General features: G+C 45.1%; 1 protein-coding gene across 2 annotated transcripts in view; it reads right to left on the bottom strand.

The window, feature by feature from the left end:
* Positions 1-764: 764 nt before the first annotated feature.
* LOC135556466 (metalloprotease TIKI2-like) overlaps positions 765-24,572 on the bottom strand; it is a 111,447-nt gene continuing 87,639 nt past the window's right edge. Inside the window, exons 5-7 of one of the 2 annotated variants that reach the window (XM_064989695.1) lie at positions 4,080-4,176; positions 2,001-2,252; positions 765-1,786 (exon numbers count right to left, since the gene is read on the bottom strand). In XM_064989695.1, coding sequence (XP_064845767.1) covers positions 1,549-1,786; positions 2,001-2,252; positions 4,080-4,176 — 587 coding nt within the window. In that variant the 3' untranslated portion in view covers positions 765-1,548. The other variant, XM_064989696.1, reaches the window with a different exon arrangement.

Genomic DNA, 24,572 nt, shown 5'->3' with positions numbered 1-24,572 from the left:
CTGTGGATTTTCAATAGAGTAGACCTATATTTCGAATTTAGTACATATAAACTGTAGGCCAACATAAACCAAGTACATTTGACCACTGAAATTGTTTAGTTTTGTTTAACCAAATTACAGCAGTCTAAATATATAAAGCTATTGGTCTCTAATTGGTATGAATTTAAGACACTGAATATGGGATTAAATACATTTATATGGCACAGGTGAAAATACCCGAATCCTAGTTTCTAGTTTTCAAAGTAGATTATTCTATAAACTAAGCAGTCTATTTGAGTTCTTGGCATGGTAAACTCACTATCATCTCCTGCATGTTGTAGACTTGGCCTGCTGCAGAAAAGAAGCAACACATAGATTTTTGTGCTGAAAACTACACTGGAGGAAATTATACATAACCAACAATTGTAGTATATGAAAGCCAACAAGAGCATTACTGAAAGAGATGGAAGTAGCAGAGGTGCCACAGTACCATGGGCTATTGTTTTGGTTTCATATTTGAGTTTGAGCGCTTCATGTGATTTGTTTTCTTGTGTGAGCCACCACTGCCACCTGGTGGGGAAAGTAGCACCAGCGTAACTTGATGACCAAACCCCTGCATACCCATTGATACCAGTAGAAGGCCGAGTGAATTCATTTAGACAATTCCACCTCTAGATGTTCTGCACGTTTGACCTTTACATTATTGCACTCAATATGTTCGAAATAAAATACTAACTTGCATTCAAATGGACAAGTAGGCCGAGAGAAAAATGCAGCCCAAGAAATGTAAGGGAATTTCCAAAAGTTTATTTTTCAGTAATGATCAAATGCAATAAAATATACTCTTAGAGAAATAATAAATATACAATATTTTTTTTATAAACAAAATGCACAATTTACAAAAACCTCCACTGTGTGCCTCGTCCTATGTCTATTAGATATTAGACCTTATTACAGTTATAGCTGTTAATATTGTCATTAGTATGTCTATCATCATTAATATCAATATTATTCATAATAATATTTAATTTAAGGTGGTTTGACACACCTCTCCAGACTCCTCTGAGAGTTCCAGTCCTTGTGCTATACTCATTATTCTATCATATTTTTTCTTGAGGTTTAAAGACTCACTCTACAACTGACAACTTCATAATATAGATGCCATATAGTATCTACCATTAGATGTCTGATAGACCATTCATCCATTTTATCATGGGTAAAAGCTTATTCCACACAGTGTGAGTTTAAATAACTTTTCACAGACTGTTGCATCTCCCTTCACAGAAGCCTGAAGACGGACCTGTCTGTCTGTCTGTCTGTCGGTCAGGTCGGGTCGGGTCTGGTGTCCCCAACCCTCATATCCATGTCCTGTGAATGTGCAAATGTTCTAATGATCTGTGTAATGTATGTTCCATGCCCATATAGCAGTTAATATCCACCTCCAGTTCCTGTTTGCAGAATCTTTATATGTAGATCTTTGTATGTTCTAGGATTATGGCACATAACAATGCTCACTCAGGTATGGAGACAGTCAGTGTGTGTGTGTGTGTAGAGAGCTCCACTGTGTGGTCAGGAGGTGAACAGCAGGTAAGTGATAAGCAATGTTAGCAGGTAGGTGAGAGAGTGGGTGGTGCCAGTGTTGGGCTGGGCTGAGCTGGGGGTGGGCAGGGCAGAGCTGGAAGCCTTGCTGGGGGCCTCCATGGAGGGGTAGAGGTCTGCCCTCCTGCGCTGCTCTTGGTGGGTGAGGGCGGGCTCCACTGTCACGTAGCCATTGGTTATCCTCACATTAGGCTGAGGAGGTGTGGTGCTGGAGGGTGAGAACCAGATCAGTCAGGTTAACTGGAACACTGCGGTAGTTTCTGACAGATCTTGTTACTGTCTCTCGCTGTGTGAGTGCTCATCCTGTCCTATGAGTGTGCAGTTGCACTGTCTGCTTCTCTTCATGTTATGATACTCTTTGTTGCCATTGGATTGTTTCAATACAGAGCTAGAGACAGTGTGTGTGTTTGTTCTCCTCTCACCTGTCACCAATGCGGACCCACAGGTCACTGAAGAGGCGGGGGCGGCTGTGACCACGGTGGGCCTTCCGGGGGCGCTTGTGTCTCCCAAACTCCTCCAGCTGGCTCAGGCTGTCTGGCAGCAGCATGTGGGGCAGCTCCTCATCCTCCAGCCCCTCCAGCCCATCATCCAGGTCTGAGGGACTGGTCACCCAGTCAGACGGAGAGACTGTACCCGCATCGGAGCCCCCATCGCTGGGGCTTTCTGTTGGTTCTCTGTGGGACAAATAACTATGCTTATTAAATATTAGAACATTGTGATATAGACCTGGATGTATGTTCCCTCGTCACTAGAATAGATGAAAGATAACAGAATAATGTTGGTGAGTAGTTTATTTATGTTATGTAATATATTTTAGGGAGGTTCTCCTTAGAGGTTGTGTGTGAATGTGAAATGGTGCGTTGTTTAAGGTGACCTGACCACCACGGTTCTCTCTAGGGCTTTGAACTTCCAACAGGGACACAATGTACTCTGTGCTTGTAAAGAGTTTACTGAGTATCTAAATCTGCCACGAGCCACAAGGGAGGAAGCTGTAACCCCTCTGACCACCCTGACAACTCAATACCTTAGAAATGTATCCTTACCATATTCATTTGCTTGAAGTAGTCAAGGATGTAACACGGTCAGATAGGGCAAAGTAAGGTTTCCGTTACATTGCTTTGATCAACACCGTCATACGAGAGCAGGAAAGGAGGATACATTTCAAAAGCATTGGAACTTGGTCCTACACTAATCCACATTCCTTACCTGTCATTTATGCCACTTCCTTCCCTATCTGATTACCGGTAGTTGCCTGTAGGCATAGATCTAGGATCAGAAAACACTCAAATTGTCCTTAACGTTTAGGCGCAACTTCTGCCTACTATGCATATGAAGGGTCATATTGCTTTCCAGTAAACACCCTGGAGGTTTGACCTCCCAATGAGGCCCCAGATCCAGACCACACACTGTTCAGCTCTGTGTTAGCCAGTATTACACTGTCTACAGATGCTGGCTGCTGTGGGCTACAGCCACTCTACACTGAGTCACTTTGCTTTGGTTCCTTTTGTCATAATCTCTCTATTGAGCAGAAAACACATGATGCCTCTGGGTGCAGGCCCAGTTTTGAGGTTTACACTTCATAACCTCTGGAAAAGCTTCCTGCCACATTGTATTGTTGTCACCTCATATCAGAGAGCACAAAGTGTTTGGAGCAGTTTTGTGTGTTTTTCGACCACAATCAGTCAGTCCACAATCAGTCAGCTTTTAAAGCAGAAGTGCTGTGGCCCGCAGCTTGGCTGAGGCTGGGCCTGGGCCTGCTCTGTGTATGAGCCAGGGAGGAATGGTTTTGTTATAGCTGTAATTCACAGTGAAGGAAGTGAGTTTGTAAAAGCAGTGGATGGAGGAGATGTTTTACTGTAGCTCTGCTTTATGTGATTTCCCTTGTTGTTCCTCATTTGTCCATTTTCACCCTGTTTCCAGTGAGTGCTGCAACCATTAGCACTGCTATTTTAATGGGCCCAACCTGCACGGGCCTTAGATCAACCCCCCAGGTCCTGCTGCTGCTGCTGCTTGCAGGGTGATAGGGAGCCTGTCCCAGGGGTGGGAATGCAGGGGTGGGAAAGTTCACTGGGGAGACTGAGGAGATGCAGCACCCCTCTTCAGGAGGCAGATGGTTGAGGCTCTTTCTGTGAGGTGGCCATGCCAAGGGGCTGCTGGGAGCGGGCTGGCCTATCTTTCACAGCTGGCGGGGGGAGGGAGAGATGGGGGAATCAAAGGATTCCTACATAGTTGAGATCTGGTTGTAAAGGTGTACTACATGTACTGAAGCATGTGTGCTACATTTAGCACATCTATGTGGTGTCAATTAGTACATGTCATGTGTTTCTGCTCTGGAGTGAATACGGTTGATGTGGTATCGTAAACTTCCGTGGTAAATCTGAGACTGTGTGTTTGTAAATGTTCATATGAATTAGTGCCCAATGCCCGTACACATGTCAATGTGTGTGCATGTGTTTTGGTTGTGGCCCTACGGTGTGGGCGGGGAGTGTCTCTGTACTCACTCTGTGATTGGTTCCTGGTAGTGTGATGGTGCATGCACCACCTTGTAGCCCTCCTGTCTCAGGATGTCCAACACACTGTGGTTCCCCAGGAAGTGACCTAACAGGAAACCCAACAGGTCAGTTCACATCTCAAATAATGCTGTACATGATAGACAGGGCCAAGAGTTTTCCCTGATCAGGCCATGTGGTCCAGAAAATGTATTCTCCTTAGTCATGATGACAGGCTACAAGATAGTCTCTAGTCTAAAACAGAGGTCTGAAGAGACAGGAATACAGGGGTTATCCTGCCGAGAGTACTTTGTGAACCAACTGCAAACCAATTTCACATGTAGAATATCACGAAAATGTCGGTAGTCAGACGCCAACAGCTCGCTGAATGATTGGTAGATGAATTGGAGATCCACATTTGGTCTGATGTGTTCAACCCTTTAAGGTGGCAGACGGGCCATCCTTAGTTCCTCACATATACTGACCCTTGATCTTTCTCTGCACTTGTTCCTTATTGACCCCATATTGTAGTGCACTCTGCTCCTGGCCCCCTCCCCCAAACCCCTTGTTTTTTTTGATTCCTTCATTCTGACATCAAACAGACAGGTCCCAGCCACACACTGATGAAAGCAGTTTTATTCCTCCCTACCGTGAATAATCCCAGGTGTCACTCAACCCAGTAATACGGCCTAATGCTCTCTGACATCACCCCCCCAGCACGCTCCCCCAGCTTATTAACAGCACGCTGGCAATCTTCAAGGGCCCTAGCTCGCCTGCTTTCCCGAACCTCTATTTTATTATTATGATTTTTCTGATCATTCCTGAGGGGAGAAAAGGCGGCGCTACACTTTCTTGGCGGCGGAGTTCAAAGACTGCGTGGGGATTGGCAGGGGAGGGAGGAGAGGCTACCGCCGAGTGTCGGTCAGATCAGACGGACAGATTACAGCACTCTCCCTCTCCCTCCACCACACCAAGCCCCTCCAGAGAAGAGAGAAGAGGAGGGGACAGACACCCTATTGAGGGGCCCAGACTACTCCTCTCCTCTTTTCTCCTCTTTTACTTATTTCTCCTCACCCCTCCTCTCCTCTCTTCACGTCTCTCCTCTTGCCTTCTCTCTTCCCTCTACTCTCCACTCCTCCTTTCTACTCCTTTCTTCCTCTCTCCTTTCCTCCCCCTCCACAGCTGAAGGCTGCTCCCAGAATGGCAGATTCAATGACCCCCATGTCTTTGTCAAGCAGATATTTCATTCATTTCAGCTATGAAGCCCTTTTACGGTCAGTGAAAAAAGTCCTGTGCATTCCGTCTGTTAGGTCAAGCTGTCTGTTTGACGTCTTGTTTATTTTCTCACTTTTACATGTCATACACAAACAGTCTGAACAGAGAGCTTACAGAGACATACTGTTTCCACAGGCCAGCAGGGGAAGTAATTTAGTCGGTTCTGAGGGCTGTGTGGGATGAATTAGTAGTGTATAAGTGTGTGTGAAGGGGCCTGCATATGTGTGTATGGTCATCTCCCTAACGAGACACCAAACAGCCACAGAGATCAGGACTGCCAGGAACACACGCCTGCTACAGGGGGCCAAGTGCACCCTCCCGTCTGTCTGGTCTGACCTGTCGCTCAGAGTGAATGTGTGTATTCACTGTCTGTGGTCAGACTGTTTCTGACTCAAGAGACCATTAGAGGAGGTCGAAAATACATTTCTGATATCTTGCGTTCCTCTCTCTTTCTTGATTTGTGAGGGCGCTGTCACGTATCCCCTGTATGATCCGGAGCCTGGCGCCTTTGGTACCCTGATCCAGCTATAAAGCATGTGTGAACCTCAAATGAACCCTGGCTAAAATTAATCCTGGACCTGCGTGTGTAAAGGTTCCAAAATCTGTGACCAGAGTACCAGGTATTGTGACACGACAGCGGACAGTGGAACTTTATGTCCGTTGTAAACAAGCTTCCTAACGCCACGTAGACTGTGTGCCTCGCAAATCACCCTATGAAATGGTTATTTTCAGGTCTTATGAAAGCAAAACATTCTGTAGAATTTTCACAAACGATCCAAGAAATCAAACCAGGTTACCAAATGTGAAACACCTTCAATCCCTCACCCACACCCAAAACATCTGCACAAATAAACACCCATACACAAACAAACAAATACACCTGCACCACACACACCACACACCAACACACACATTTAGTAGCCACACACATCCCTCTAAAAGTAGGAGATCCTCCTCCCCTGTAAACAGACTTCTGTGGCTCTGTCTGGTATGTGGCCCTACTCGGCCAGCCAGTGTGTTTATTTGGTGGCCACACTGATGATCTAGATCACTGAGGATTTAGATCACTGATGATTTAGATCACTGATGATTTAGACCACTGAGGATTTAGATCACTGATGATTTAGATCACTGATGATTTAGACCACTGAGGATTTAGATCACTGAGGATTTAGATCTCTGATGATTTAGACCACTGATGATTTAGATCACTGATGATTTAGACCACTGATGATTTAGACCACTGAGGATTTAGATCACTGTAAACAAAGTGGTGCTAAGAAGCAGTAAAAGAGAGGCAGGCGGCTCATAGAGCAAACCCAAAACAAATCCATTATGGGCTTAATGAGAGAGAAGTCCTGCCTTCTTATGGATCTAATAGCTCTTTCCTGCCCTGCCCTGCCTGCTGTTGTGCCACTGGTCAGGGTAGACTGGAAAATCCTGGGCTACAAACACACTCCTACCAGGGAGTTCCTCCTCAATCCAGAGTTAATTACTTCTCTACAGTAGCTTCCCATCTCTCCCTTCCAAAATATGCTCCCTCCCTCCCTCCCTCATTCTTTCTTTCTATCTCTCTCCTAATCTCTCTATCTATTTTCCTCTATATTTTTCTTTCTCTCTCTCTCCCCATCCCTCTCTCCTCTATAGTAGCATGTGTCTGGTTGCCACCCAGGCTGAGGGGTTTGTGGGGTCAGCACCTTATTACTCACACCGCCTGTCCTCACTTGCACCCCTCCTTTCCTCCACCCCTTTCTCCATTCCTTTACCCATCCCTGCTTCTACCCATCCCTGCACCCTGTCAATATAATCAAGCAACGCTGGATGAGGAGAGGATATAGAGGTAATCCCTATAACAGAGGTCGGCAACAGGCAACAAAACAAGTGTTTTTTAAGTTTTAAAAATAAAGATAAAGATAATGCTTTTGGGCTTATTTGTTGTCAATGTTCATTGTCCAAATTATAATAACCCCCCCTCCCCCCCCAGACCATCCACAGCTGAATCTAGTTTAGGCATTAACTCCATATTTTAAAGTTAGGCATTAACTCTGAATGGTTAAGGTCAGGGCTCCTTCTAATTCCTTCTCCTCCCGGAGGAACTTGGCTCTAGGACCATGCCTAAGGACTACCTGACCTGATGACTCCTGGCTGTCCCCAGTCCACCTGGTCGTCCTGCTGCAACTGTTCTGCGGTTATGGAATCCTGTGCTACCTTGTCCCAGACCTGCTGTTTTCGACTCACTCACACTCTCTCTCTCTCTCTCTCTCTGCCTCTGCCTCTGCCTCTGCCTCTGCTGTGTGCTCAGCTATGAAAAGCCAACTGACATTTACTCCTGAAGTACTGACCTATTGCACCCTCTACAACCACGGATTATTATTTACCCTGCTGGTCATTATGAGCGTTTGAACATCTTGAAAACAATCTGGCCTTAATGGCCATGTAGTGTTATAATCACCACCTCGCACAGCCAGCAGAGGACTGGCGACCCCTCAGAGCCTGGTTCTTCCTAGGTTCCTGCCTTTCTAGGGAGTTTTCATTGCCACCATGTTTCTGTATGTAAATACATTTGACTTGATTGATTTAAGGTTTTGGGATAGGTGTAAAACAAAAATCGCTAGCAATGCCTTAGCAAAACCGAAACATTCTTGAAGGTAACAGCTCTCTCTGTTGTCCCTAGTGGCCGGTTTCCATGTCATCTCCTGACGTCCTAAAACATGAATTGACGTCGAATACTGACTTGTATCAGGGGTGACCTAGCTGGTCCTATAATATAGAGCGGGATGAGTATAAGGACAGATTTAAGGAGAGAGGGATCCATGCCCTCAGAGAATGGGCAGTCAGGATGGCTGGTGGACCCCTGTGGGGAAGGAAGAGGGTGGAAGTAGGACACTGATGTAGACCACAACACACAGAACCCACGCTGGGCACTGTTGCAATGCTGCAAACAAACACAAGCTGTTGTTTCACAGGCTGTGGAACAACAGACCATGAAAAAAGAGAGAAGAAGAGAGGGATGGGTAGAGAGAAAGGGGTGGAACCAAGCCCCACAAAACTGGACTCCTAAAAAAAAAGTTGGCCATGGAAAATAAGGATTCCTCTACCCTGATTGGAAATGTGAGTGCTATCTGATGTTTGGGTGTGTGTGTGTGCGCATGCGTGCGTGCGTTTGCGTGTGAGTGCATGCATTCACAACGTGTGTGCGTGTATGCATGTGTACGTTCACATGCACGTGTGTGTGTGTGTGTGTGTGTGTGTGTGTGTGTGTGTGTGTGTGTGTGTGTGTTGAGATGCTCGGGGGAGTCCCTGTCTGACTCACTCCCAGTACTGTAGTTCAGAGTACTATTCCACAACGTGAGAATGAGTAATGTAACAAAGGTTTAATAACTCTAGCATCCCTGCACCTTAACCCTGGGTGTACATTTGCACCTCTACAGTACAAGCACATCTATAAATCACCTCCCAGCCTCCCAGTCTGCAAACCGAGGGAGAGAAATCCTAGCCGCAGTGCATCTGAACCAGCTGAACCATGGCGTTGAACAGAGCAGCTCTCGCTTGACGTGGAAATCTAAAGGAAGGAATCAGGAAATTCCACCCTGAATCCCACTATTTTAGTAGAAGGGTTTCCCCTCCTCCTCCTCATTCCTCTCCTTGTCTCTGCCCTTCTTCTCTGTAATGATTTTATATCCTATGTATTAGGCTTAGGAGGTATAGCGTATATACCGTATACCGGGGTATTTAGAAATACTGACCGTATGATTTTCAGTGCCAGTTGGGTCACCCTTAAAGCTTAAACCCCCTCGGTTTCATCGCTACAGCTTATAACTAAAAGTTAAGTATCTAAGATTTGCCAAATAAATTATCTCAGGGCTCCAGCTATGCATTATTTTGGCTAACTTGCTAAGTAAGTAGCTAGCTTGCCAGCTCAAGCCACTCGGTTACAGCAGAGACAATCAATCCCCTTCTAGATCAAGATCCCTGCTGCCTAAATTCGTTCTGTGCATTAAAAAAACAAGTTTACCTTTGGAAAGAAATAGCGGCCCTTATTTCACCTTTATTTAACCAGTTAGGCTAGTTGAGAACAAGTTCTCATTTGCAACTGCGACCTGGCCAGATAAAGTAAAGCAGTTCGACACAAACAACAACACAGAGTTACACATGGAATAAACAAACATACAATCAATAATACAGTAGAAAAATATACAGCATGTGCAAATGAGGTAGGATAAGAGAAGTAGGGCAATAAATAGGCCAGGGTGGCGAAGTAATTACAATATAGCAATTAAACACTGGAATGGCAGGGTTTGCAGAAGATGAATGTGCAAGTAGAGATACTGGGGTGCAAAGGAGCAAGGTAAATAAATGAATACAGTATGGGGATGAGGTAGATTGGATGGGCTATCTACAGATGAGCTACAGTGCCTTGCGAAAGTATTCGGCCCCCTTGAACTTTGCGACCTTTTGCCACATTTCAGGCTTCAAACATAAAGATATAAAACTGTATTTTTTTGTGAAGAATCAACAACAAGTGGGACACAATCATGAAGTGGAACGACATTTATTGGATATTTTAAAAAAATTTAACAAATCAAAAACTGAAAAATTGGGTGTGCAGAATTATTCAGCCCCCTTAAGTTAATACTTTGTAGCGCCACCTTTTGCTTCGATTACAGCTGTGAGTCGCTTGGGGTATGTCTCTATCAGTTTTGCACATCGAGAGACTGAATTTTTTTCCCATTCCTCCTTGCAAAACAGCTCGAGCTCAGTGAGGTTGGATGGAGAGCATTTGTGAACAGCAGTTTTCAGTTCTTTCCACGGATTCTCGATTGGATTCAGGTCTGGACTTTGACTTGGCCATTCTAACACCTGGATATGTTTATTTTTGAACCATTCCATTGTAGATTTTGCTTTATGTTTTGGATCATTGTCTTGTTGGAAGACAAATCTCCGTCCCAGTCTCAGGTCTTTTGCAGACTCCATCAGGTTTTCTTCCAGAATAGTCCTGTATTTGTCTCCATCCATCTTCCCATCAATTTTAACCATCTTCCCTGTCCCTGCTGAAGAAAAGCAGGCCCAAACCATGATGCTGCCACCACCATGTTTGACAGTGGGTATGATGTGTTCAGGGTGATGAGCTGTGTTGCTTTTACGCCAAACATAACGTTTTGCATTGTTGACAAAAAGTTCAATTTTGGTTTCATCTGACCAGAGCACCTTCTTCCACATGTTTGGTGTGTCTCCCAGGTGGCTTGTGGCAAACTTTAAACAACACTTTTATGGATATCTTTAAGAAATGGCTTTCTTCTTGCCACTCTTCCATAAAGGCCAGATTTGTGCAATATACGACTGATTGTTGTCCTATGGACAGAGTAGAGTCTCCCACCTCAGCTGTAGATCTCTGCAGTTCATCCAGAGTGATCATGGGCCTCTTGGCTGCATCTCTGATCAGTCTTCTCCTTGTATGAGCTGAAAGTTTAGAGGGACGGCCAGGTCTTGGTAGATTTGCAGTGGTCTGATACTCCTTCCATTTCAATATTATTGCTTGCACAGTGCTCCTTGGGATGTTTAAAGCTTGGGAAATCTTTTTGTATCCAAATCCAGCTTTAAACTTCTTCACAACAGTATCTCGGACCTGCCTGGTGTGTTCCTTGTTCTTCATGATGCTCTCTGCGCTTTTAACGGACCTCTGAGACTATCACAGTGCAGGTGCATTTATACGGAGACTTGATTACACACAGGTGGATTGTATTTATCATCATTAGTCATTTAGGTCAACATTGGATCATTCAGAGATCCTCACTGAACTTCTGAAGAGAGTGTGCTGCACTGAAAGTAAAGGGGCTGAATAATTTTGTACGCCCAATTTTTCAGTTTTTGATATGTTAAAAAAGTTTGAAATATCCAATAAATGTCGTTCCACTTCATGATTGTGTCCCACTTGTTGTTGATTCTTCACAAAAAATACTGTTTTATATCTTTATGTTTGAAGCCTGAAATGTGGCAAGGCACTGTATGTACAGGTGCAGTGATCTGTGAGCTGCTCTGACAGCTGGTGCTTAAAGCTAGTGAGGGAGGTAAGAGTCTTCAGCTTCAGAGATTTTTGCAGTTCGTTCCAGTCATTGGCAGCAGAGAACTGGAATGAGAGGCGGCCAAAGGAAGAAATTGGCTTTGGGGATGACCAGTGAGATATACATGCTGGAGCGCGTGCTACAGGTGGGTGCTGCTATGTTGACCAGTGAGCTGAGATAAGGCGGGGCTTTACCTAGCAGAGACTTGTAGATGACCTGGAGCCAGTGGGTTTGGCAACGAGTATGAAGCGAGGGCCAGCCAACGAGAGTATACAGGTCGCAGTGGTGGGTAGTACACAGGGCTTTGGTGACAAAACAGATGGTACTGTGATAGACTGCATCCAATTTGCTGAGTAGAGTGTTGGAGGCTATTTTGTAAATGATATCGCCGAAGTCGAGGATCAGTAGGACGGTCAGTTTTACGAGGGAATGTTTGGCAGCATGAGTGAAGGATGCTTTGCTACAGGAACTGTAGGAAGGTATGAAAATCTGGACAGTGGCCAACCCTACTATGCATGCAGCCCAATGAGTGCCTCCATCAGAGGGGGGTGATGACCGATGACTGGGATCGATCATGTCCCAGTCCTGTTCCCCAAATGCACACTGAAAATAAAGAAGACTTCTGCAGCATTGCACACACTATCAAACTGTCGGGCCAAACGAGAGTTCACTCCAGAGAGCCGGAAGAGCTATCTTTATATCCTCCTTTCTTACTTCTGATGTGCTCTTAAAGTGGCAGCGCACGGCTCCGTGCAGGATTTTGCGACTGGCCATTTTTTAAATGTAATACATGGAATTATTCCTTGGGTAATAGCAACCTTTTACAGGTGTTTACGTAAGACATCCCACATTACACCCTCTTCTACCCCCTGTGGGTGAGACCCTCGGAGTGCCTTGACTGGTGGGGTGTGATGACCGACAATTGTGAATGGTCGTGTCCCGATCCTGGTCCCCTAATGAACCAAATCAGCAATAATAATTGTTATATTTATACTCATCTACCCCCTATAGGTCAACCAAGATGCACCAAGTCCAGAACCAACAGGACATTGAACAGCTTATACTCCCAAGTCATAAGTCGGCTAAATAGACGGCTAAATAGTCAACCAGATAGCTACCTGGATCATCTGCATTGACCCTTTACAAGGACTTTTATGGACTCATTACGTATTCTGCTGCTACTGTTTACTACCTGTCTCATTATTCCTAGTTACATATCTACCTCAACTACCTCGTACCCCTGTACATCCACTCAGTACTGTAACTCCTTGTATATAGTCAAGTTATTACCTCATAACCCCTGCACATCCACTCAGTACTGTAACTCCTTCTATATAGTCAAGTTATTACCTCGTACCCCTGCACATCCACTCAGTACTGTAACTCCTTGTATATAGCCAAGTTATTACCTCGTACCCCTGCACATCCACTCAGTACTGTAACTCCTTCTATATAGCCAAGTTATTACCTCGTACCCCTGCACATCCACTCAGTACTGTAACTCCTTCTATATAGCCAAGTTATTACCTCATACCCCTGCACATCCACTCAGTACTGTAACTCCTTCTATATAGTCAAGTTATTACCTCATACCCCTGCACATCCACTCAGTACTGTAACTCCTTGTATATAGCCAAGTTATTACCTCGTACCCCTGCACATCCACTCAGTACTGTAACTCCTTGTATATAGTCAAGTTATTACCTCATAACCCCTGCACATCCACTCAGTACTGTAACTCCTTCTATATAGTCAAGTTATTACCTCGTACCCCTGCACATCCACTCAGTACTGTAACTCCTTGTATATAGCCAAGTTATTACCTCGTACCCCTGCACATCCACTCAGTACTGTAACTCCTTCTATATAGCCAAGTTATTACCTCGTACCCCTGCACATCCACTCAGTACTGTAACTCCTTCTATATAGCCAAGTTATTACCTCGTACCCCTGCACATCCACTCAGTACTGTAACTCCTTGTATATAGTCAAGTTATTACCTCGTACCCCTGCACATCCACTCAGTACTGTAACCCCTTGTATATAGTCAAGTTATTACCTCGTACCCCTGCACATCCACTCAGTACTGTAACCCCTTGTATATAGCCAAGTTATTACCTCATACCCCTGCACATCCACTCAGTACTGTAACTCCTTCTATATAGTCAAGTTATTACCTCATACCCCTGCACATCCACTCAGTACTGTAACTCCTTCTATATAGCCAAGTTATTACCTCGTACCCCTGCACATCCACTCAGTACTGTAACTCCTTCTATATAGTCAAGTTATTACCTCGTACCCCTGCACATCCACTCAGTACTGTAACTCCTTGTATATAGCCAAGTTATTACCTCATACCCCTGCACATCCACTCAGTACTGTAACCCCTTGTATATAGTCAAGTTATTACCTCGTACCCCTGCACATCCACTCAGTACTGTAACCCCTTGTATATAGCCAAGTTATTACCTCATACCCCTGCACATCCACTCAGTACTGTAACTCCTTCTATATAGTCAAGTTATTACCTCATACCCCTGCACATCCACTCAGTACTGTAACTCCTTCTATATAGCCAAGTTATTACCTCATACCCCTGCACATCCACTCAGTACTGTAACTCCTTCTATATAGTCAAGTTATTACCTCATACCCCTGCACATCCACTCAGTACTGTAACTCCTTGTATATAGCCAAGTTATTACCTCGTACCCCTGCACATCCACTCAGTACTGTAACTCCTTGTATATAGTCAAGTTATTACCTCATAACCCCTGCACATCCACTCAGTACTGTAACTCCTTCTATATAGTCAAGTTATTACCTCGTACCCCTGCACATCCACTCAGTACTGTAACTCCTTGTATATAGCCAAGTTATTACCTCGTACCCCTGCACATCCACTCAGTACTGTAACTCCTTCTATATAGCCAAGTTATTACCTCGTACCCCTGCACATCCACTCAGTACTGTAACTCCTTCTATATAGCCAAGTTATTACCTCGTACCCCTGCACATCCACTCAGTACTGTAACTCCTTGTATATAGTCAAGTTATTACCTCGTACCCCTGCACATCCACTCAGTACTGTAACCCCTTGTATATAGTCAAGTTATTACCTCGTACCCCTGCACATCCACTCAGTACTGTAACCCCTTGTATATAGCCAAGTTATTACCTCATACCCCTGCACATCCACTCAGTACTGTAACTCCTTCTATATAGTCAAGTTATTACCTCATACCCCTGCACATCCACTCAGTACTGTAACTCCTTCTATATAGCCAAGTTATTACCTCGTACCCCTGCACATCCACTCAGTACTGTAACTCCTTCTATATAGTCAAGTTATTACCTCGTACCCCTGCACATCCACTCAGTACTGTAACTCCTTGTATATAGCCAAGTTATTACCTCATACCCCTGCACATCCACTCAGTACTGTAACCCCTTGTATATAGTCAAGTTATTACCTCGTACCCCTGCACATCCACTCAGTACTGTAACCCCTTGTATATAGCCAAGTTATTACCTCATACCCCTGCACATCCACTCAGTACTGTAACTCCTTCTATATAGTCAAGTTATTACCTCATACCCCTGCACATCCACTCAGTACTGTAACTCCTTCTATATAGCCAAGTTATTACCTCATACCCCTGCACATCCACTTAGTACTGTAACTCCTTGTATATAGCCAAGTTATTACCTCGTACCCCTGCACATCCACTCAGTACTGTAACTCCTTCTATATAGTCAAGTTATTACCTCATACCCCTGCACATCCACTCAGTACTGTAACCCCTTGTATATAGCCAAGTTATTACCTCGTACCCCTGCACATCCACTCAGTACTGTAACTCCTTCTATATAGCCAAGTTATTACCTCATACCCCTGCACATCCACTCAGTACTGTAACCCCTTGTATATAGTCAAGTTATTACCTCGTACCCCTGCACATCCACTCAGTACTGTAACTCCTTGTATATAGCCAAGTTATTACCTCATACCCCTGCACATCCACTCAGTACTGTAACTCCTTGTATATAGTCAAGTTATTACATCGTACCCCTGCACATCCACTCAGTACTGTAACTCCTTGTATATAGCCAAGTTATTACCTCATACCCCTGCACATCCACTCAGTACTGTAACCCCTTGTATATAGCCAAGTTATTACCTCGTACCCCTGCACATCCACTCAGTACTGTAACTCCTTGTATATAGTCAAGTTATTACCTCGTACCCCTGCACATCCACTCAGTACTGTAACTCCTTGTATATAGCCAAGTTATTACCTCGTACCCGTAAGTAAGCCCGTAAGTAAGCATTTCACTGTTAGTCCACACCTGTTGTTTATGAACCATGTGACAAATACAATTTGATTTGACTTTGTTGTGCACGCTCAGAGACCCACGGTCTCTTGAAAACATGGACCAAGTCAGGACCGCTGTAGGGGTCAGTGGATTTCTGTTGGAACATTTAAAGTGTTTCCCGCTGGCTTTAAATATTTAGACTGTCTGTATGCTCTCAGTCTGTCTGCCAGACCCCACATGCTACTGTCACTGCTGCTAACCTGCGGACAGAGAGAGAGAAGGGGAAAAGAGAGTGGGGAAAGAAAGAGAAAGTGTACAGGGAGAAAAAGAGGGAAAGAGAGATGGGGTAGACAGGAACTTGCAGGGGTTGGGCCTGTGGTGGGTTTAAAACATTTAGTGAAAATTGCCCCCTCCGTTTGTTTTTGTTGCTGACAGCTGAGGTCTTAGCTCCTTGTCTGCTTGGACGGGAGGGGGGATGAGGGCAGCTGGCAGGCGTCTGGAGAAAGGTTCCCTATCTTGCACACACACACATACGCTGACTGTAGCTTTGCAGTGTAGACACGGGATAGAAGCCATGGCATCTCGTAGACCCCCACAATGGTCTATTTATCTCTCTCATCTGATTCCTGCTCCACCTTTCATCATTTAATTTCCTGCCCTCCAACTTTCACCTCCTCATCCCCTCTTTATTGCAATAAGCCCCCTCTGCTACATGCTAGTCAGATTTAGCTCTCAGATCAGCTGATACATAATAATTCATAACAGACTTTACGCAAATTGTGTCCATGCAAAACGTGTGTGTGTGTGTGCACGCGTGTGTGTTTGTGTGTGTGCATGTGTATTTGTATTAGCCAGAGGAGAGTTATGGAGATGGAGTGAGAGTACATGTTTTAATGCAATGTGGCGTAGCAGCCATTAGTGCTGAATGAGCTGTGATATGTTTTCAATAGACTAATGAAGCATGCAATCTACCCGCAGTCTAATGAGCCCTCCATCTAATTAGAGCTGCCTGGGAATCCCACCAGCACACCGGATAACGCTAAACTAACCCTCAGGGCCTGAGAGGGACAGAGTCTATGGGCCTGACAGAGAGAGAGGCTAGCACTATGGGCCCAAACTCCTAATTTTAGACTAGATTAGTTATCAGTAGTTATTTTAATGATAACGGGGGAAGGTATAATACATAATATAATACGGGTCAGGAAAAATATTCACTACCGTTCAAAAGTTTGGGGTCACTTAGAAATGTTATTGTTTTTGAAAGAAAAGCACATTAGTTGTCCATTAAAATAACATAAAATTGATCAGAAATTCAGTGTAGACATTGTTAATGTTGTAAATGACTAGTGTAGCTGGAAACAGCTGATTTGTAATGCAACATCTACATAGGCGTACAGAGGCCCATTATCAGCAACCATCACTCCTGTGTTTCAATAGTAATGTGTTAGCTAATCCAAGTCCATCATTTTAAAAGTCTAATTGAGATCCTCTGTCCAGTGTCTGTGTTCTTTTGCCCTTCTTAATCTTTTCTTTTTATTGGCCAGTCTGAGATATGGCTTTTTCTTTGCAACTCTGTCTAGAAGGCCAGCATCCCAGAGTCGCCTCTTCACTGTTGACGTTGAGACTAGTGTTTTGCGGGTAATATTTAATGATGCTGACAGTTGAGGACTTTCTCAAACTAGACACTCTAATGTACTTGTCCTCTTGCTTGTGCACCGGGGCCTCCCACTCCTCTTTCTATTCTGGTTAGAGCCAGTTTTCGCTGTTCTGTGAAGGGAGTAGTACGCAGCGTTGTACGAGATCTTCAGTTTCTTGACAATTTCTCTCATGGAATAGCCTTTATTTCTCAGAACAAGAATAGACTGACGAGTTTCAGAAGAAAGTTCTTTGTTTCTGGCTATTTTGAGCCTGTAACCGAACCCACAAATGCTGATGTTCCAGATACTCAACTAGTCTAAAGAAGGCCAGTTTTATTGCCTCTTTAATCAGAAAAACAGTTTTCAGCTGTGCTAATATAATTGCAAAAGAGTTTTCTAATGATCAATTAGCCTTTTAAAATTATTAACTTGGATTAGCTAACACAACGTGCCATTGGAACACAGGAGTGATGGTTGCTGATAATTGGCCTCTGTACGCCTATGTAGACATTCCATTTAAAAAATCAGCCGTTTCCAGCTACAATAGTCATTTACAACATTAACAATGTCTACATTTGTAACGGCTGTCTTGGGAAGAAGGTGAGGACCAATGCGCGTGGTACGTGTTCATCTTTTTTAATGTAAACTGAACACTGAATAACAACACAACAAAAAAATAAACCGAAACAGTTCTGTCTGGTGCAGACACACAAAGACAGAAAACAACCACCCACAAAACACAATAGAAACCAGGCTCCCTAAATCTGGTTCTCAATCAGGGACAACACAGAAATGGCAAATCATAGAAAACTAACATAGACAATCCCCCCAACTCATGCCCTGACCCCCCCCAAAGATGCGGACTCCGGCCGCAAAACCTGAACCTATAGGGGAGGGTCTGGGTGGGCGGGTGTCCGCGGTGGCGGCTCTGGCGCGGTACGTGGACCCACCTCAAACATAGTTTTTCTCCGCCTCTTTATCCGCCTCCGTGGCCTCTTAAGAACGGCGACCCTCGCCGCTGACCTCGGACTAGGGACACTAACCCCGGGTCCCGAATGGACAGGAGATTCCGGCAGCACCGGACGGACGGGAGACTCCGGCAGCTCCGGATTGAAGGGCGATTCTGGCAGCGTCGGCGTGACGGACGGCTCTGGCAGCTCCTGGCTGACTGACGGCTCTGGCAGCTCCTGGCTGACTGACGGCTCTGGCAGCTCCTGGCTGACTGACGGGAGACTCTGGCAGCTCAGGACAGACGGGAGACTCTGGCAGCTCAGGACAGACGGGAGACTCTGGCAGCTCAGGACAGACGGGAGACTCTGGCAGCTCAGGACAGACGGGAGACTCTGGCAGCTCAGGACAGACGGGAGAGTCTGGCAGCTCAGGACAGACGGGAGACCCTGGCAGCTCAAGAAAGACGGGAGACCCTGGCAGCTCAGGACAGACGGGAGACTCTGACAGCGTTGGGCAGGAGGAAGACTCTGGCAGCACTGGACAGGCGGGAGCACCTGCAGGAAGGAGACGGAGAAACAGTCTGGTGCGGGGGGCTGCCACCGGAGGGCTGGTGCGTGGAGGTGGCACCGGATAGACCGGACCGTGAAGGCGCACTGGAGGTCTCGAGCACCGAGCCTGCCCAACCTTACCTGGTTGAATGCTCCACGTAGCAAGGCCAGTGCGGCAAGGTGGAATACCCCATACTGGGCTGTGCTGGCGAACCGGCTGGCAAACCTTACGACACCATGCGTAAGGCTGGTGCCATGTACCCCGGCCCGAGGAGACGCACTGGAGACCAGATGCGCTGAGCCGGCTTCATGGCACCTGGCTCGATGCCCACTCTAGCCCGGCCGATACGAGGCACTGCAATGTAACGCACCGGGCTATGCACGGGCACCGGGGACACCGTGCGCCTCACGGCATAACACGGTGCCTGCCCGGTCCCTCTCTCTCCACGGTGAGCACAGGGAGTTGGCTCAGGTCTCCTACCTGACTTTGCCACACTCCCCATGTGCCTCCACCCAATAACTTTTTGGGGCTGCCTCTCGGGCTTGCTGTCGTGCTGCCTCCTCATACCGCCGCCTCTCAGCTGGGGCGACGATATTCCCCAGCCTGTGCCCAGGGTCCTTTGCTGTCCAGGATCTCCTCCCAAGTCAAGTTCTCCAGGTATCGCTGCCTCTCGTCACCACGATGCTTGGTCCATTCTTGGTGGGTGTTTCTGTAATGGCTGTCTTGGGAAGAAGATGAGGACCAATGCGCACATGTTCATCTTTTTTAATGTAAACTGAACACTGAATAACAACACAACAAAGAAAACAACCGAAACAGTTCTGTCTGGTGCAGACACACAAAGACAGAAAACAACCACCCACAAAACACAATAGAAACCAGGCTCCCTAAATATGGTTCTCAATCAGGGACAACGATTGACAGCTGCCTCTGATTGAGAACCATACCAGGCCAAACACAGAAATGGCAAATCCTAGAAAACGAACATAGACAACCCACCCAACTCACGCCCTGACCATACTAAAACAAAAGACAAAACAAGGTCAGAACGTGACAACATTGCATATCTGATCAATTTGATGTTATTTTAATGAACAAAAAATGTGCTTGTCTTTCAAAAACAAGGACATTTTTAAGTGACCCCAAACTTTTGAATGGTAGTGTATGTAAAATATGTAATAATGTCAATAAAATGTTTGTGAGAGATTTTCATGCTGCTGCCTTGCGCTGTATAGAGACTGTAAGGAGAGTTGGAGACAGGCAAGTGATGAGGCTCCACACTGGGTCTGTTGCTAATGGGGAGATGACTGATACAAAGATTACGTTTTAATATCGCAGCTCTTCAGCTCTGACTTGTGGTGGATCTAATATCAGACAGACCTTGTATGTGTGCCTGTGTGTGTGTGCATCTACCTGTCTTGTGTGTGTGTGTGTGTGCGTGTCTGTGTGCGTGCGTGTATGTATGTTTGAGTTAAAGACGTATGACAAAAAAAGACAAAAAAGGCTGACCCCCGCCCCAGCACAGTGACAAGGGAGACGGGGCCTGTGCATCGTCAGTCTCACGCACGGGAGGGGGTGAGTGACACGTTAGCCCAACAGGGTGGACACTAAAACAGGACAGAGGCACCACTGTCAAATAATACAGCCACTCTGACACAGTAATACAGAAACACACATTCACAACACAATAAACACACACACTGACACACCTGTACAAATACAATACAGAGATATCAGTGCAAGACCTCTAGTCATCTTTCACTGGTGTCCCTTTGTTTCTCCTCCTATCCTTCTGTACTCTTTTCTGTTTCCATAAAACGTTCCTACTGGGAGGAGGGGACGACATGGAAAGACAGAGTGAGACAGAGCAGATGGAGTTAAAGAAGAGAGAGAGATGGCGTCAGTGTGATACAGGGGGGATGGAGGCAGACAGGAAAGCAGACAGAGACAGACGAGGAAGAGAGAGAAGAGAAGAAAGAGAGAACGAGGGAGACGTTGTGACAGAGCAGGAGATATCTAGAGTGGAACAATAGGACCATGGTTTCAACAGAATGGAAAAACCTGCACTGAAATATTCTTTCTTTTAATATTATTTAAAAAAAATCTAAAATCTGAACAAACAGACACGAATAATAACCTAGTATAGATAAACACACGTACACAGTGCACACAAAAACACTGTGCAACAGACAAAACTGAATAGAAATATTGATTATGTATTTTATTGCTGTAGTCATTAATAAACAACTATCTAGGTCATACAACTCACAACTCACAGTCCCCTTACAGACACACATGTATACACACACACACACGACGAACACACACCAACAAACACACACACACACACTGCAACACACTTTCTCAGTGAAGTGGTGGCTGGGCTGTGGTTGCTGGAGGAAATTCCAGGGGATGTTTTCAATAACAGAACGTAGGCAGCAGCAAGGAATTAGCAAATGAGAACCTTCTGAAACGCTGCTCCAAAACACTGCCGCACCACCTCCTCCTCATCAAACTGATCATGAATATTAGTGTGTTATGTAGAGGTGGTGTGTGTTTGTGTTGGCCAATGAAAGAGAAAGTGCTTGTGAGTGTGCTCTTAACCAATTCCTATCAGCTGGTGCTGTGTCATTCTGTCCATGGAAAAGTGTACCACATTGTCTTGGCCAGATCACCAGTGTGATATGCTGTACTGCCACAGTCCTTACAGTAGAAGGCTGCTGCCCAGGATTCTGGATGTTACACCACAGTAACAGTACAGTAACAGTCTAGCTCTTACAGTACAGTCACATGATGAGCTCCCTGAAGAACAAAGCACTGAAGATAAAAGGAGCAGATGGGGGAGAGAGATGGATAGATAGAGAGAGGAAGGGTGGAGATACTGCTGGATACATCTGTATATAAAGTCAGTTCCTGAGAGAACAAGACCACCTGTCCCAACTAGAGGTCGACCGATTATGATTTTTTCAACGCCGATACCGATACCGATTATTGGAGGACCAAAAAAAAAAGCAGATACCGATTAATCAGCCGATTTAAAAATATATATATATATTTGTAATATTGAATTAACCTTTTTCTCCCCATTCTCGTGGTATCCAATTGTTAGTAGCTACTATCTTGTCTCATCGCTATAACTCCCGTACGGGCTCGGGAGAGATGAAGGTTGAAAGTCATGCGTCCTCCAATACACAACCCAACCAAGCCACACTGCTTCTTAACACAGCGCGCATCCAACCCGGAAGCCAGCCGCACCAATTTGTTGGAGGAAACACCGTGCACCTGGCAACCTTGGTTAGCGTGTACTGTGCCCAGCCCACCACAGGAGTTGCTGGTGCGCGATGAGACAAGGATATCCCTACCGGCCAAGCCCTCCCTAACCCGGACGACGCTAGGCCAATTGTGCGTCGCCCCACAGACCTCCCGGTCGCGGCCGGTTACGACAAAGCCTGGGCGCGAACCCACCCGCTGGTGGCACAGCTGGCGCTGCAGTACAGCACCCTTAACCACTGTGCCACCCGGGAGTCCCATGAACACTTTTTAAAAACTTAATATAATACATTAATTAAAATTCAATTTGGTTTAAATAATGCAAAAACAAAGTGTTGGAGAAGTAAAAGTGCAATATGTGCCATGTAAAAAAGCTAATGTTTGAGTTCCTTGCTCAGAACATGAGAACATGAAAGTTAGTGGTTCCTTTTAACATGAGACTTCAATATTCCAAGGTAAGAGTTTTAGGTTGTAGTTAATATAGTATTTATAGGACTATTTTACACCAGCCATTAGGTTGATAGGCTTGAAGTCATAAACAGCGCTGTGCTTGCGAAGAGCTGCTAGCAAAACGCACGAAAGTGCTGTTTGAATGAATGCTTACGAGCCTGCTACCATCGCTCAGTCAGACTGCTCTCTCAAATCATAGACTTAATTATAACATAATAACACACAGAAATACGAGCCTTTGGTCATTAATATGGTCGAATCCGGAAACTATCATTTTGAAAACAAAACGTTTATTATTTCAGTGGGTGGCATCCCTCAGTCTAAATATTCTTGTTACATTCTTGTTACATTGCACAACCTTCAATGTTATGTCATAATTACGTAAAACTCTGGCAAATTAGTTCACAATGAGCCAGGCTGCCCAAACTGTTGCACATACCCTGACTCTGCGTGCAATGAATGCAAAATAAATGACACAATTTCACCTGGTTAATATTGCCTGCTAACCTGGATTTCTTTTAGCTAAATATGCAGGTTTAAAAATATATACTTCTGTGTATTGATTTTAAGAAAAGCATTGTTGTTTATGGTTCGGTACAATCATCCAACGATTGTGCTTTTTTCGCAAATGCGCTTTTGTTAAATCATCCCCCAGTGTTGCATCAATTATATGCAACGCAGGACACGCTAGATAAACTAGTAATATCAGCAACCATGTGTAGTTATAACTAGTGATTATGATTGATTGATTGTTTTTTATAAGATAAGTTTAAGGCTAGCTAGCAACTTACCTTGGCTTCTACTCTATTTGCGTAACAGGCAGGCTCCTCGTGGAGTGCAATAAGAGGCAGGTGGTTAGAGTGTTGGAGTAGTTAACTGTAAGGTTGCAAAATCTGTCGTTCTGCCCCTTCCAAGGCCGTCATTGAAAATAAGAATGTGTTCTTTAACGGACTTTCCTAGTTAAATAAAGGTAGAAATAAAAAATATAAAAATTAAATCGGCAAAATCAGCGCCCAAAAATACAGATTTCCGATTTTTATGAAAACTTGAAATCGGCCCTAATTAATCGGTCATTCCGATTACTGTAACACCATTCTCACTGTAACGCCTCTCTTACTGTAACACCACTCTCACTGTAACACCACTCTCACTGTAACTCCATTGTCACTGTAACACCACTCTCACTGTAACACCACTCTCATTGTATGTAACACCACTCATACTGTAACGCCACTCTCACTGTAACAACACTGTCACTGTAGCGCCACTCTCACTGTAACAACAGTGTCACTGTAATGCCACTAACTGTAACGCCACTCTCACTGTAATGACACTCCCACTGTAACGCCACTCTCACTGTAACACCACTCTCAGTGTAACACCACTCTCACTGTAACACCACTGTCAATGTAACACCACTCTGACTGTGACACCACTCATACTGTAACGCCACTCTCACTGTAACAACACTGTCACTGTAACGCCACTCTCACTGTAACACCATTGTCACTGTAACGCCTCTCTTACTGTAACACCACTCTCACTGTAACACCACTCTCACTGTAACACCTCTCTTACTGTAACACCACTCTCACTGTAACACCACTCATACTGTAACAACACTGTCACTGTAACGCCACTCTCACTGTTACACCACTGTCACTGTAACGCCACTCTCACTGTAACACCACTCTCACTGTAACGCCTCTCTTACTGTAACACCACTCTAACTGTAACAACACTCTCAATGTAACAACACTGTCACTGTAACGCCACTCTCATTGTAACGAAACTCTCACTGTAACGCCACTGTCACTGTAACACCCCTTATACTGTAACACCACTCTCACTGTAACAGCACTCTCACTGTAACACCACTCTCACTGTAACAACAGTGTCACTGTAACGCCACTAATTGTAACGCCACTCTCACTGTAACACCAATCTCACTGTAACGCCACTCTCACTCTCACGACACTGTCACTGTAACG

The sequence above is a fragment of the Oncorhynchus masou genome, chromosome 15 (assembly GCF_036934945.1).
Source record: "Oncorhynchus masou masou isolate Uvic2021 chromosome 15, UVic_Omas_1.1, whole genome shotgun sequence".
NCBI classification, from domain to species: Eukaryota; Metazoa; Chordata; class Actinopteri; order Salmoniformes; family Salmonidae; genus Oncorhynchus; species Oncorhynchus masou.
The sequence above is the reverse complement of the archived record's forward strand: the minus strand, read 5'-3'. Positions and strand labels throughout refer to the sequence as shown.